The sequence below is a fragment of the Mya arenaria genome, chromosome 12 (genome assembly GCF_026914265.1).
Source record: "Mya arenaria isolate MELC-2E11 chromosome 12, ASM2691426v1".
NCBI lineage: Eukaryota > Metazoa > Mollusca > Bivalvia > Myida > Myidae > Mya > Mya arenaria.
In genome coordinates this window covers 37,512,174-37,526,652 of record NC_069133.1, presented here as the reverse complement: position 1 = coordinate 37,526,652, position 14,479 = coordinate 37,512,174, and the positions used below count along the sequence as shown (strand labels likewise).

The 14,479-nt window shown below is 32.8% G+C and overlaps 1 protein-coding gene across 4 annotated transcripts in view; it reads right to left on the bottom strand.

The window, feature by feature from the left end:
* Positions 1-14,479, bottom strand: part of LOC128211857 (interstitial collagenase-like) — a 103,120-nt gene that overhangs the window by 49,262 nt on the left and 39,379 nt on the right. The window contains exon 1 of one of the 4 annotated variants that reach the window (XM_052916958.1): positions 11,558-11,909. The exons of the other annotated variants lie outside the window; for them this stretch is intronic. Coding sequence (XP_052772918.1) covers positions 11,558-11,770 — 213 coding nt within the window. The 5' untranslated portion in view covers positions 11,771-11,909. Of the gene's footprint in view, positions 1-11,557; positions 11,910-14,479 lie in introns of those variants that run through there. 4 annotated transcript variants of the gene reach the window in all.

Here is a 14,479-nt window from a genome sequence, read left to right as displayed (position 1 = left end):
TGGAGTATATGTATTGTTGCAGTTTTTAATAGAAAATGTAACAAAAATGTGTAGGGCATAATTTATCATTTTTAAAAACGATATTCACCCTCTATTTGTGTAAGGAAGCAAAATAATGTCATCATGTTTAAAGACCTTGGTGTTTATAACTGTGGGTAACAAAAAGGTTACTATAAATGCCTGCCGCTTCAGACACAAATGTATAGTTCTCATAATTTTTACATCCACTTTACTTACTTACATAGCAGATGCCCTACTGATAACGATGGCTGGTTCTATATAATAAAACGAAAAGGAATGAAAAAGGAAGGCAGCTTAAAAGTGTTGAATACTTAGAGATACAATTTGCACTATGATGAATGTGTATATAACGATCTTAGAGTATATTAAATAGACAAGACCCCTTAAATTGGATTTTAATTTTTCTTTCGCATACTCAGTTGCTAATGAACGATGCTTCGTTCCCGGTTTAGTTGTAATACATATTTTATCTAGTGATTTTCGATATAAAATAGTTATTTTTTCTTTATATGCTGTTGTAATCCATGTATCTTCGCAAACGAATGTGGGTATTTGTGTTTTGTCAAAGTGCCCAATAGCAGCAAAATGCACTAAAAGTAATAACCTGACAGTAAAATGTGCAAACAATGCAATGTTACGTTCTTCAGATTCCTAGTAAAATAATACTTTTCTTGCAAATATATTCAGATTGCATTTGTTTAAATAAATGCTCCATTAAAGGAACATATTTAAAAAATATACTACTTTATAATACATTAAATAACTAAAACAAATAATTTGCACCCTATTACTAAGAAAAAGCATGATTTTGACGGCCTTACAAAAATATTTGCATGATCTTTATATCTAACACGTGTTTTTCATTACACATTACGTAGAAGTGTCAAAACCAAATAATTCGCGTTTATTTCGACATTAAAACAATTCATATAATATTTCCTCTCCATACCTATTTAGCAAAATGTCTCGTTTAACTATATCTCTGGAAAAAATCAAAATAAATAAGGTTTAATACAAACTCATGTTTGTAGATCTTTGTTTAATTTACTACAATGAATTGAATGACAAAATAATTGCGAATCTCGGATCGGCGACGTGTCGGATTTCACGCATAAACTGGATGTATATCATCCTCATTTGCATAGGGGACACTCTACTTATTACTTATTCGTAGATCACAAAATGATAAAAGTTGATGAAAGGAAATCATATAATGTTTTTTAACTGTAAGATACAATTGATTTGCACCGCAATGATAAATGTGTATATCACGATCGTAGAGTATAACAAAAAGCCAAAATTACTTAATTTGGATTTTTTTTATACCTTCAGTAACTTATGAACGATACTTCGCTCGTTCGCGGTTTCGTTGTTAATATTTCAACTCTTAAAGTTCGATATAATGCTATATCACACCTCCAACATAAATGACGCAACGCCATTGGTTCAGGACTGGTCACGAGGAGACCCAATAATTTTCCGTATTGAGTCACCAAATTTATATCGTACCAAAATGGCGTCTATATCCCGATTCCGATGAATAAATGAAATATTTGAACATGTTAACAGGTTGACGGCGTGATATAAACGTTACTGGGCTAGTATGCGACCCGATATGGGATATACGGGGTGCAGGAAACCATATTCGGGTTCGAGCTCCGCTCTCACCCGATATGGTTTCCTTTGCCCCGTATACCCTATATCGCGTCACCTACTAACCCCGTAACTAGTAATTTCATTCTTTTGTTGTACCAATAGATTTTAGTATTCCATGTATATGTGCTTAAGATTATGAGAATTGTGTAAAAGAGCGCAAAACAAAAACGCACAAAAAATGATAACTAACAGTACATTGTACATAAAACGTTTAGTGCCGTTCTTCGCATTCCTTGTAAAATAAAACTTCGCTTGCAAACATATTTAGTCTGCATTCGTTCAAATACGTGTTCCTTTAATAGAACATATATAAAGTAATACTACTTTCATAAATAACTTCACGAAACAATTTGCAAACTGTTACTGAGAGAAAGCATGACGACCTATCAAAATAAATTATTATCTGCATACTCATGATAGCTAAAACGTTATTTAATTACACATTCCTTAGAAGTGTAAATCCGAGTAACACGTGTTCATTAAAACGGATCACATCACATTTCCTCTATATACCTATTAAGGAAAATGTCACGATTAATTAAATGTCTGGAAATAAGAGCATAAAAATAACGTTTATTATAAACTTATGTTTGTAGATTTTTGTTTAAAGCTGCACTCTCACAGATTGAACATAAGTTGACAACCTTTTTATTGTTTGTCTTTGAACGAGCCAATTTTTGCGAAAATCCATCGAAACTAGTGATATAAGACTGCTGACAAAAAATCGATCGCAGAATTTCATATTTAAGTTCAAAATCTTATACATTTTCTTCAACCGTTAGTAACGGTTTAAGCCATAAAACATTAATTTTTGAACGGAAATATGCAAATCTGCGCTCTGATCTTTTGTCAGCAATCTTTTATCATTGGTTTGCAGATATTTACGCAAAAATTGCCTCTTTCCTAGACAAAAAATAAAAAAAGTTCTAAAAACGGTAAATCTGTGGGAGTGCAGCTTTAAATTAATACTATAAAATTAAAACAAAAATGATGACGAATTGTTGAACTGAATTTCGGATAGGCGATTCCTTTTATTTCATGTAAAAACTGAATTTACATTATCCTCATTTGCATAGGGGGCACCTTACTTATTACTTATTCGTAGATCACAAAATGATAAAAGTTGATAAAAGGAAAGCACATAATGGTTAGATACAATTTGCACTATGATTTATGTGCATATTACGATCCTAGTGTATATCATAATACATACATTCGTAAATTGAATTTTAATTTCGTTTTACACAAGATGTTACTAATGAACGATACTTCGCCCGTTTGAGGTTTCGATGTTAATGCTTTTTTTTTCTCGTTATTACGAGATAATCATTTTTTTTCTTTGTGATACTTTCCTTAGCCATGGCTCACTGCTTACGATTTATTTCTTGTGTTAAATAAAAGTACGCAAAAAGAGAAATAACACAGAATTAAACATGAGGAGATAGACTACTGTACTGACGTTTTCAATTAGATCTTGTTAAGCTTTATATACAAAACACTCACAAAACAACATCTTGGTCGTAAATAATTATGTTTTAACGTTTTATAAATACAAAAGTATCTTTCTGATTAATTGCAGCATACGCCTAACGTAAAGCAAGCCGGCGTAGAGTGAGCATGCAAAAGGCTGATACACCAAACGTAATTAAGTTTAGACATCCTATCGTCCTTGTATTAAATTTCAATAGTAAACTATTCTTCAACTGTTTTCATACTTAAGATTTATTTCTGTTTTTGGAAAACCGCTCTCCAAAAATGAATTTATTTTGTTCCGTTTTGTTTAGAACCATACTAAAAGACTTAGCACGCGTGTGTTCACGTAATGGCTACGCCGAAATGCAATATGTTGGCGTAGTTTAGGTAAGTAATTTTAAAATCGTGTCGAGGGTTAGCGTGATAAAGCATGGCCATACAGTGTTATCAATGTGAATACCTCGGTCATCTTCGCCATACCACGAGCCTCGGATGTATGCCGGTGCATTAGTGCAATTGGTCAATTAAAAATAATAACAAGACGAATTTTGATGCTATATATTGATTTTAAATCGAATGAGGTTAAACCATTGGTTTAAACGCTCTAATTATTGATGAATGAAATGAATTGATACACCCCGGTAAAACATATGTAACCAAGAGAGTGCCATGTTGTCAGAAACATGATATAGATGCAATTAAACATGTATACCCCACTACCCGAATGGCAGTCATTTCGCATTTAATGTCTGTGGTACATTTTAGGAGATATGTGGACAATGGTCACAATAGCTTTATGGCTAACATTTCTTTATAAAACCATTTTATATCCGTGTTTTAATTATTTATGGACATCAAAAAGGTTCCTTCATAATATTGTTAAAGGGGCTGTACTCCGTATGATAAAATAGCGAAAAAAAATTGTCGAAAACTGACATAAACTTGGCATCGATGTGTACAATGCATTGAAACTTACTAACTGAAGTACCACATTGTTTACAATTTATTTAAGTTTAGCAGTTATTTCGTATTGTTCCATTAAAAAAGATTACTGGGTATGTCTACCAGGTAGAATTCATTCCTTATGCGTCATTGGCTAGTCGGTCATAGCGAAAGCCGTCATAGCTCAGTGGATACGATGCTGGACTGCAATCTTGGCGACACGGGCTTGAACCCGGTCACCGACACAATTTTTTTTTTACATTTTGGTACCTTTTTTACAATTATGATATCAAAGCGTAACACATTCTATTAGATAATTGTCCCGAGATTCGTTACAGAAAAAAAAATTTTTTTGGTGCCAATCTGGTGTACAGTCCCTTTAAAGCAAAGTTGAATGAAATTAGTTATTGTGAAGTATTCACTTTTCGTACAATCTGAAATTTATCCATAGACCCCTGTCCATTGGAAATTGTAAACATGTAGCCACATAGACGCAGCCTTCATGCTCCATCTAATAGTCATATTCATTAATTGTAGAGAAATCTCTATTTTAAATTAGTGAAGTGTATTATTACATAAATCATTAGGTTCATAAGAGTAAAGGCCTTAGCTTTATCTAAATTAAAAGTATTAGGCGATCTACTTGCAGTGAAGTTAAATGTAACGATTTCTGAAATTGTTAACCGTCAATATTCATCTGAGGTTGTTTTCGAAGAAAATGGCCGAGATGCTTCGATTGTCAGTACCATGTGTCTTATTCTTGTTCTCTGTGGAGGTTTTAGAAGCGAATACAAAAATGTACCGACAAAACAGCAATCAATGGTTGTGTTATAGAACAAAACCCCCATATGAAGGAATGTGGAGTGTAATTAAGTCATAATGGTATCTCTGTTCAATTCATTGAATTAATATGTTCACCTTTAAAGCAATTCTTATTTGATAAATGTGAACATTATCTCCTGAACTTATATCATCTTGGCTAGTTATACACAAGGAACGATTTAAATTATAGTGCATGAGTACATAATGTTTAAAACATTTTGTAAAGCACAAACGTATATTTGCATGTTATTGGCCTCGTTAACACAAATAACACTGTGACATAAAACTTCTGACCCCTGGTTCAATAAAACATAACTTTATCATAAACTACAAAGGGACATTTCATTTTTATTTGACATGTTATTATATTTCGTTCCGCTTACAATAAAGATTTTATGTTTAAATGTCTGTCTAAATGTTTGGATAATTATATGAAAGTATAAAACATTTAAAGAAATAAATCCTGTTTGGAGACCCTTCAAAGTATGAAAACAGCAGTGTCTTTAAATGTCCAAAATTACCATATTACTCAAAAATCTAACAATGCGAAGGTAAAACTTGAGCACTTACGTCAACGTCGAAACCCCATCTTAGTTTTATCTTTCGCCGACGCTTCAAATATTTCTTTTCTTCTCTTGTATCCGTTTGTGATTTTGTGTTTATTATTGATTTCGAGGACATTTGACCATGAGAGAGCACGGTCTGTACAGTGTTAGCATGGCCAAAACAGAACCAAACAACTCCAAAAGTGAATATCCATGTTCTATTGACCATCATTTCTCTTATGGCTTTTCTTAATCAAAACACAGAAAACTATATTAATAACAGGTTATAGCAATAATAATGAAGTGTATTATCCGTTCCATTGATTAAAACAAGTTTTACTTTAAATCTATGTTTGAATGCATCCGCTCAAATTGAATAAATCCGTTTTGTCAAACATATCCGTACATAAATTGCATAGTTAATTACATTGCAATTTGTGCAGATACTTTGATAGTAGTGTGATAAGTTTCACTCAACTACTGTTTCGTTTATCAACTGAAGGTAACACACACCTGGGTCTGTTTAATCATTTAAAACCAACATAAGTAAAGAACGAAAATAAATGAATCTATTACAGTGTGTGTTTACCACGTGATAAATTACGTCATAATTGCTACGTCGGAAGGCAATATTTTGCTTCGAATGACGACTTAAAACAAGAATAACTTCACTATTTTTTCACCATTTGCGATGAATCATAGCGCAGTCTGCGCCTCTTAAGGAGGTCCGCCTTCATTCTTTTACCAGAGTTTGATTGAGAGTTTAGTTTCTTCAAACACTTCGACAAACCTTTTCACAATACGGCCGTCTGACGGAGCACTGTCAAAACATTGTTTTGGAAACAGGTTTGTCGAAGTGTTTGATTAAACTATTTACCTTATCAAACTTCGGTAATAAAACGAAGGCGGGGCTCTATAAGCGGCATGGACTGCCCTTTATTTTATTTAAAATGGTGTAGTAAAAGAAAAGTTATCTTTGATTTAAGTCTTCATTTTAAGCAAAATATTGCCTTTCGACGTAGCATATATGGCGTCATTTATCACGTGGTATACACACATTGTATTATGTTATGTCATTTGCAATTTGTAAAGATACTTTGAGAGCAGTTGTTAAACTTTCAAGTTGTGTGGTTCGTTTCCATTTTTATTCCTCCGCTCTGTACTGGCACGTAAAACAAAGTAAAATACGTCTTGGACGTTTTTATGACGCAGTATTCATGGTAATTAGTCATTATTGTGATCCGTTAGCCCAAACTACAATGTCTTTATTGAATGAAAGATCATGGATTTAAACATTACAATTCCTTTGAAATTTCACATCAAATACCATACAAATGAGCTTTAATGTCCAATCTAGATTTTGATAGCGCTAATCGTTATTTCCAACCACTCGTAGTGCATGAACACGTTCAGCCACGTGTTTTTGAATATGACAAATATATAGATAGGAAAAAGGTTAACTTACAACTTTTGAATTAATTAAATGTACGTTTAGACCAGGCCAACTGATTTGCGCTTGGTTTCATTAAGAGCGACTCGTTCGATATTGCATTAGTGTTCATCTTGTCTATGATACTAAGCTTGAGAGTGAAATACTAGGGTTAAATACAGAAGCGTCTTGTCGTAAGACGGAACAATGTACATATTCAACGAGGTCCTCATATGAGCTGAACAGTATATCTTTGCGTACTTGTATTGTTTCAAAACTTTTGCATTAACCATTTCTATAGGTTTTCTCCGAGGCTTGCTCTCTCAGTGCATTCTCTGATTTGTAAACTAAAAGAAATATGAATAAAATTATGATTTTGTTATAGCCAGACTAATTCGCTTTATGCATCAATTGATTATACCAAAGATGATATTATGTGTGGTAATAATATAATGGAAACTGTACGGGCAAGCCCAGTAGCCAAATTGTTAAAGAGGCTTATGCTTACAGACCTTAAACGAGAAACACACATCGGGGTTAAACCACCTTGGAATGAACCTGAGTGACAACGTATGCTGTTATCTGTATACAAACCGAGGTTCGGTGCTCGTATTTCGAATGTCAATGACAAAGACAGCACAAGGGCTGATAGGATTGAAACAGAAAAACCGATATGTCTGTTGATATGTATTTATTTCATGCTATACCTTGTTTCCGGTTTAATATAACCATAACGTAGTTTTTCTGTATTACACATTTGTAATTTACCAATATCACTTTTCCGTAAACATTTTAACTGGAAGTAATGGTAGCTCAATTGTTTATATTCCAGCAAGTCATACATTTCATTCGTATTATGTTTTATGATAAAGATTCTTAAAGAAGTTATTAGAGGTCTCCATGTTAGTTCATTTCTGCATTCCATGTTACACGGCAAATGACATCGGTTTGTAAGGTTTTTTTTATATTCGGCGCATCAACAGGTAGGTCGTCATAATATTATATTTCGTTTTTAATATGCAATACACATTTTTATTAAATTTGTCCAGAAAATATATTAGTTAGCTCGCCGATGGTTGCTTACTCATACGCGTTGAATTAAACTGTGTATTATACGAACGTTTGTGACAGATCCCTGCTATGCAAAACGTTTATCGAAAGGCTTGGATCAATGCTCTAATAATCCTTATGGCACGACTGTTCATTGTGATGTATAACGAATAACTAATAGTATTGTAAATGCTCTTGTCCTCTCTATCCTACTTTTAACCATTAATTTCATAAATCAATTCTTTATATTACATTGCTATGCTTCATAGTACTTGTTATGCAAATGTTTGCACTCCTGGTAATCGGTAAACACAATTAAAACAGCTGACTTAATGAATAAATCACAAAGCATAAATCTTGCATTTGGCAATTTGCTAATGAAAATATCATTTTGCTGTAATTTGACTCAATTTGGATGTTATTATATTACTCTCATATTGAACTTTACCTTCTAAATGTAATGCAACACATTTGATATCCTCTATTAGTGACACTTTTAAATTAACATCATCAGATTATACGATATTAAATATTATACAAAGTGTTGAATTGGATTTTCAGAAGCCGTAGTGGAGCCTAGGCATGTTCGGGTGTCCTTTTCATGTATATATGTTTGTTTGGAGTCTTTACAAAAGAAATTTCAGTGTAATGGAAAATATTATTTTTATCTTTCCGTTTCTGTTGAAGATCTCAGTCGCCTACGATGTAAAAGAAGGACTTGTCGAAGTATTAAACATGAACAACGGGTTACCTCTCAGTCTCATCATTACTCCTAACATCTCATTTCGGTCTCCGTATCTGTATTTACTATTCCAGACGTCTAGTTTATTCAAGAGTCCTGTGTTGCAATGACTCTTCGACTACAATTTCAATATTAGAGATTTTATGATATTTAGTTTTTATATTGCATACACTTATCATTTGAATTACTACTATTCATGCTACTGTATATCATGTCATGAGTACGGGATTTTTATCAGTTAATTCAATACGTATTAAACAAGCTATTTCTATGCATGAACATTACTAATAAACGATATTGAGCTGATGTTTTCGTTTCAGTTGCAATTATCAACGTTTCTGTTATCTTGAGTTCGTGTATGAGGCAAAGTTTTCTTAACGCTATAATTTCTTTTAAAGCATAACATGACCGCAAAGCTATTGGCACAACACTCAATAATTATAGTTAGAGTAATGGTAAGTCAAAACATAACTTGATATACCTTACATCACTAAAGTAGTACACAGTCCATTTTAAAATATAGCACACATGGATAAATATTCTAATGTTTGTACATTCTTAATGACATTCTTGCTTTGTGTACGTTAAGTTATATGTCTCGTTTATTACGATTGATCACTATTTCGTTTTGCATTTTGAATAAAAACTAATTCACCACTATAAATGAAAATATTAAATCAAGACATGCCTTAAGATCATGGTAACATTACAATACAAGATCGTGTTAATAGTTAAAAAAATGTACATACAGTATTTTGTTTATTTAACAAGCCCGTTTCATCTTTACTTTATCAGTTTGCACGGTGCTTTTTAATGCATAGATATGTTACGAGATCGTTCTATACTGAATGATACAGTTCATTTATGCTAAGCATTGTTCACACGAATCTTCCTTTGCACCATTGCGGTCGTTAAAGTTACAAACTATGTCTGCAGAACACACCTGATAAATATCACAAGCCTTGTATTTCACGATGGCACGAAATGTTCTTTGTTCAGCTTTTACCGATAAGCCAATGCCATAAGGAGGGCTATTAATCAAGAATAATGGAAGAAAGCAGGTACAAAGCATCGAATACCAAAAGGTAGTCCAACTAAATAATTTGAATATTGCATTGCCTTCACCAGAAAGACGTAGCGGTTCAAGGTTGAATCTTTGAGCAAAAGTATTAAATACGTGAATAAAAGAAATGAGCATTTCGTCAGAGTATCCGAGTATTGTTTCATCAAGTTAACTGCTGTTTAAATAATTCATCGAATGACTAGTATCAAAACAACTTAATTATAATGCGATGCATTTGTTTTAGATAACTGAGCTATTAAAAAGTGAAAAAATGGTGATTAAGTATTCTGATTGACATAAATCGAAACTACCTCATTTGCGTACGATAATGTTTGATACAAAGAGGAATTAGTTATTTTGACAATTATCGGCGCTTTTTTATTAAGCTCGTTGCATTTCCTTGTTAGTTGAGGTAACTTACACTTTGTCAAATAAGCAGTTAATATTTGCGTTTCAAATAAAACTATTTTATAGCAAATTGATAACAGCTTTATCATATTCAACCTTAATCACTGAACAGCCTAAATAAGAACGCGCTTTCGTAGCTGACAGCATCACAAACACTAGGGGTTTTGGGATTTTTTTTTTTTTTGTACACATTGGATGCATATATTATAATGGTTTCATAAGAAGTTATGGAAATAGTTTTATATTTCACTAACGATACCAACACCCAGTATCTACCTTTAGTTTTTAAATATTTAAGATGATTACACAAAAATTCAATAAAACCTACAAGGACAAGCACAGTAGTCGAAATACATTTTGTTTCTTAAGCAAATCTATTTTAGCTTTCACAGATTCTCTCCGTCAATTCTAAAAGTTGTTTTCGATGGAAAATGGCTGAGGTTTTTCGATTGTCAGTATTATGATTACAATATGGAGAATTAAGAAGCAAAAACAGCAATGAATAGTTGTGTTATACATCTTATCTCCGAATAGAGGAATGTGGAGTGTTATTAAGTCAATAGTATCTCTTTTTATTTCGTTGAATTGATATGTTCACCCTTTTAGCAGTTAGTATACGATAAATGTGAACATTATCTCCAGAACTTAAACTATATTGGCTAGCTAAACACAAGGAATAACAGTACGATTTAAATTATAGCGCATGTGTACATAAGGTTTAAGTCATTTTGTAAAGCTCAAACGTATATTTGTAAGTTATTGGCCTCGTTAACACAAATAACACTGCGTCATAAAACGTCTGACCCGTGGTCCAATAAAACATCACTTTATCATAAACTACAAAGGGACAATTTCATTTTTATTTAACGAGATATTATATTTCGTTTCGCTTACAATGAAGATTTTTTGTTTAAATGCCTGACTAAATATTTGGATAATTATATAAACGTATATCAAATTTAAAGAAATAAATCCTGTTGGGAGATCCTTCAAAGTATGAAAACAGCAGTGTCTTTGTTCCACATATCAAATGATCCAAAAGGACAAGACAAGATCTAATAAAGTTATTGTCTGTTGTTTCACTAGAAGAATATAATGAAATCTAGAGGGATAAGACCAGTAGCCAAACTATTAACGATGACCTTGTTTAACGGCAAAAGGTCACGAAAGCCCAACAGCCTATAAACGAGTGACATACAACTTTTAAAATAACAAAATCTTACCATATACAAAAGACGCAGACAAACCACTAATGGATCGAAATATATTTGTTAGTAAATGTTGCAGTCATCGCCTTGGAACGGGAGTGAGATAGGAGCTCACTGGGGGATTAAACACTTCAAATGCCCATAAATGCCATATTATTCGAATATCTAACAGTGCGAAGGTAAAATATGAGAACTTACGTCAACGTCGAAACCCCATCTCAGTTTTAGCTTTCGCCGACGCTTCAAATATTTCTTTTGCCCTTTTGTGATTTTATCCGTTTGCGATTTTGTGTTTATCATTGAGTTCGGGGAAATTTGACCACGAGGGAGCACGGCCTGTACAGTGTTAGCATGGCCAAAGCAGAACCAAACAACTCCAAACGAAACTATCCATGTTCTATTGTCCATCATTTTACTTAATCCAAGAAAACTATCTTGATATCAGGTTATAGAAATAATAATAAAGGGCATTATCCGTTCAATTGATTAAATCACGTTTTTGAAAATCACTTTAAATCCATGTTAGAATGCATGTGCTTAAATTAAATAAATCAATTGTGTTAAACATATCAGTACATAAAATGCATAGTAAATCACATTGCGATGTGTGCAATTACTTTGATAGCAGTGTGATAAGTTTCATTTTCACTCAACTACTGTTTCGTTTATCAACTGAAGGTTACACACACCTGGGTCTGTTAAATATCAGCGTAGCCGTCATCACAATAAAAAACGAAAGCTAATGCATCTATTATGTTATACCATTTGCAATTTTGAAAGATACTTTGAAAGCAGTTGTTCAACTTTCAAGTTGTGTGGTTCGTTTCCATTTTTAATTCCTCCGCTCTGAACTGGCACGTATAACAAAGTAAAATACGTCTTGGACGTTTTTATGACGCAGTATTCATGGTAATTAGTCTATATTGTGATCCGTTAGCCCAAACTACAATGCCTTTATTTAATGAAAGATCATGGACTTAAACAATACAATTCCTTTGAAATTGCACATCAAATACAATACAAATGAGCTTTAATGTCCAATCTTGTTTTTGATAGCGCTAACTGTTATTTCGAACCACTCGTAGTGCATGAACACGTTCAGCTACGTGTATTTGAATATGAAAATATAAATTGATAGGAAAAACTAAAACAAATATGTCCAAAAATATAATTTTGTTATTGCCAGACTTACTCGCTTTATGCAGTAAATGATTATACCAATAATAAGATGACAAGAGCAAAAAGTGTGGTAATATAATGGAAACTGTGTGGACAAGCCCAGTAGTCAAATTGTTAACGAGCTTTAGGCTTACAGACCTTTAACGGGAGACACACAACGTCACCTCGGAGTAAAACCACTTGGAACGAATCTGAGTGACAATGTGTGATGTTATCTGTAAAAAAAAACCCGAGGCTCGTTGCTCGTATTTCGAATGTCAATGACAAAGTCAGCACTAAGGCTCATAAGATTGAAACAGAAACCCCCCAAATATGTCTGTAAATATTTACTTACAACATGCTAAACATTGTCTCCGGTTTAATAGTATCATAACGTTTTTTTACACATTTGTAATATAGCAAGATCACTCCACATGTTTGTCAACAAAATTGGAAGTAATTTTGCTGGAAGCAATGGTTGCTCAATTTGGTTATATTCCAGCAAGTCATACATTTCATTCTCATGATGTTATTTGGTTAAGACTTTTCAAGAGGTTACTCTTTCTTTTTTATAATAAGAGGTTTCCATGTAAGTTCATTTTTGAAATGCATGTAACTCGAGAAATGACTCCGGTTTGTCAGTTTTTGATATACGCCGCATCAACAGGTAGGTCGTCATTATATATAATATCTAGTCCTTTTTATTGCTCATGACACAGCTTTTCGTTGCGATGCACAACGGATAACTTATGAAACAATTGTACAAGCACTTGTCCTCGCTTTCCTACTTTCAACTATTTTTAATTTCATAAATCAATACTTTATATTACATTGGTATGCTTCATCGTAATTGTTATGCAAATGTTTGCACATCTGGTAATCGGTAAGCAAAATTAAAACAGCTGACTAAATGCATAAATAACATATTATAAATCTTGCATGTGACCATTCGCTAATGAAAATATCATGTTGCTATAATTTGACTCAATTTGAAAGCTATCATATTACTTTAATACTGAAATTTACCTTCTAAATGTAATGCTACACATTTGATATCCACTGTTAGACACATCTGAATTACATTATCACACAATACAAAACTAAATATGATACAAACTGTTGAATTGGATTTTCAGAAGTCGCAGTGGAGCGATGACATATATGGTTGTCCTTTTTATGTTTAGATTTCAAGCTGCATTTACAGCCAATGAAATTACTGATAGGCAATCGTTACCCACTATGCTTTATCATTAAGCATTTCAACTTTCGCTTTTGTTAAAAGGTCTGCCTTCTGCCACTCATCAGATAAACAATCACTGCGTCAGATTTTGCGTTGACAATGCGCCAGCCAATGAGGTTGTATTCCAAGTCAGTTAGATTACCTGAACTAAAATCTTAATGAATAAGAAAGGTTCTTTTGCTACGTTCACTCCGCTCTTTCAAAGTCATAAATATTTTAATTCATGTCATCTAACAATAATATATACATTTGAGTACAGTCTTGACAAAATAATTTTCATTGTAATCGACAGTATTATCTATAATCTTTATATTTACATTTGTGTTAAAAGGAGTCGACTATTGTGTAAAAAAGGACCCGTCGAAGTATAACACATGGACAACAGTTTGCTGAGTCTCATCATTACTCTTTTCATCCAATTTTGGCCTCCTTTTTGTATATGCTGTTCCAAAACTAAATAATTCAGGAGGTCTGTTATAAATCTTCGGCTATAACTTCAATCTCAAAGAGTGCATAACCTTTTGATTTTATATTGCATACAATTAACATTTAAATTACTACGTATCCTGAGAACGGGATTTTGATAAGTTAATCCAAATCCAAACAATCTTCTTCTATGCAAGAACATTACTTATAAATTATATTGAGCCGATGGTTTTGTTTCTGTTGCAATAATCAACGTTTTGTTTCATGAGTTTATGTATGTGGCAGAGTTTTCTTAA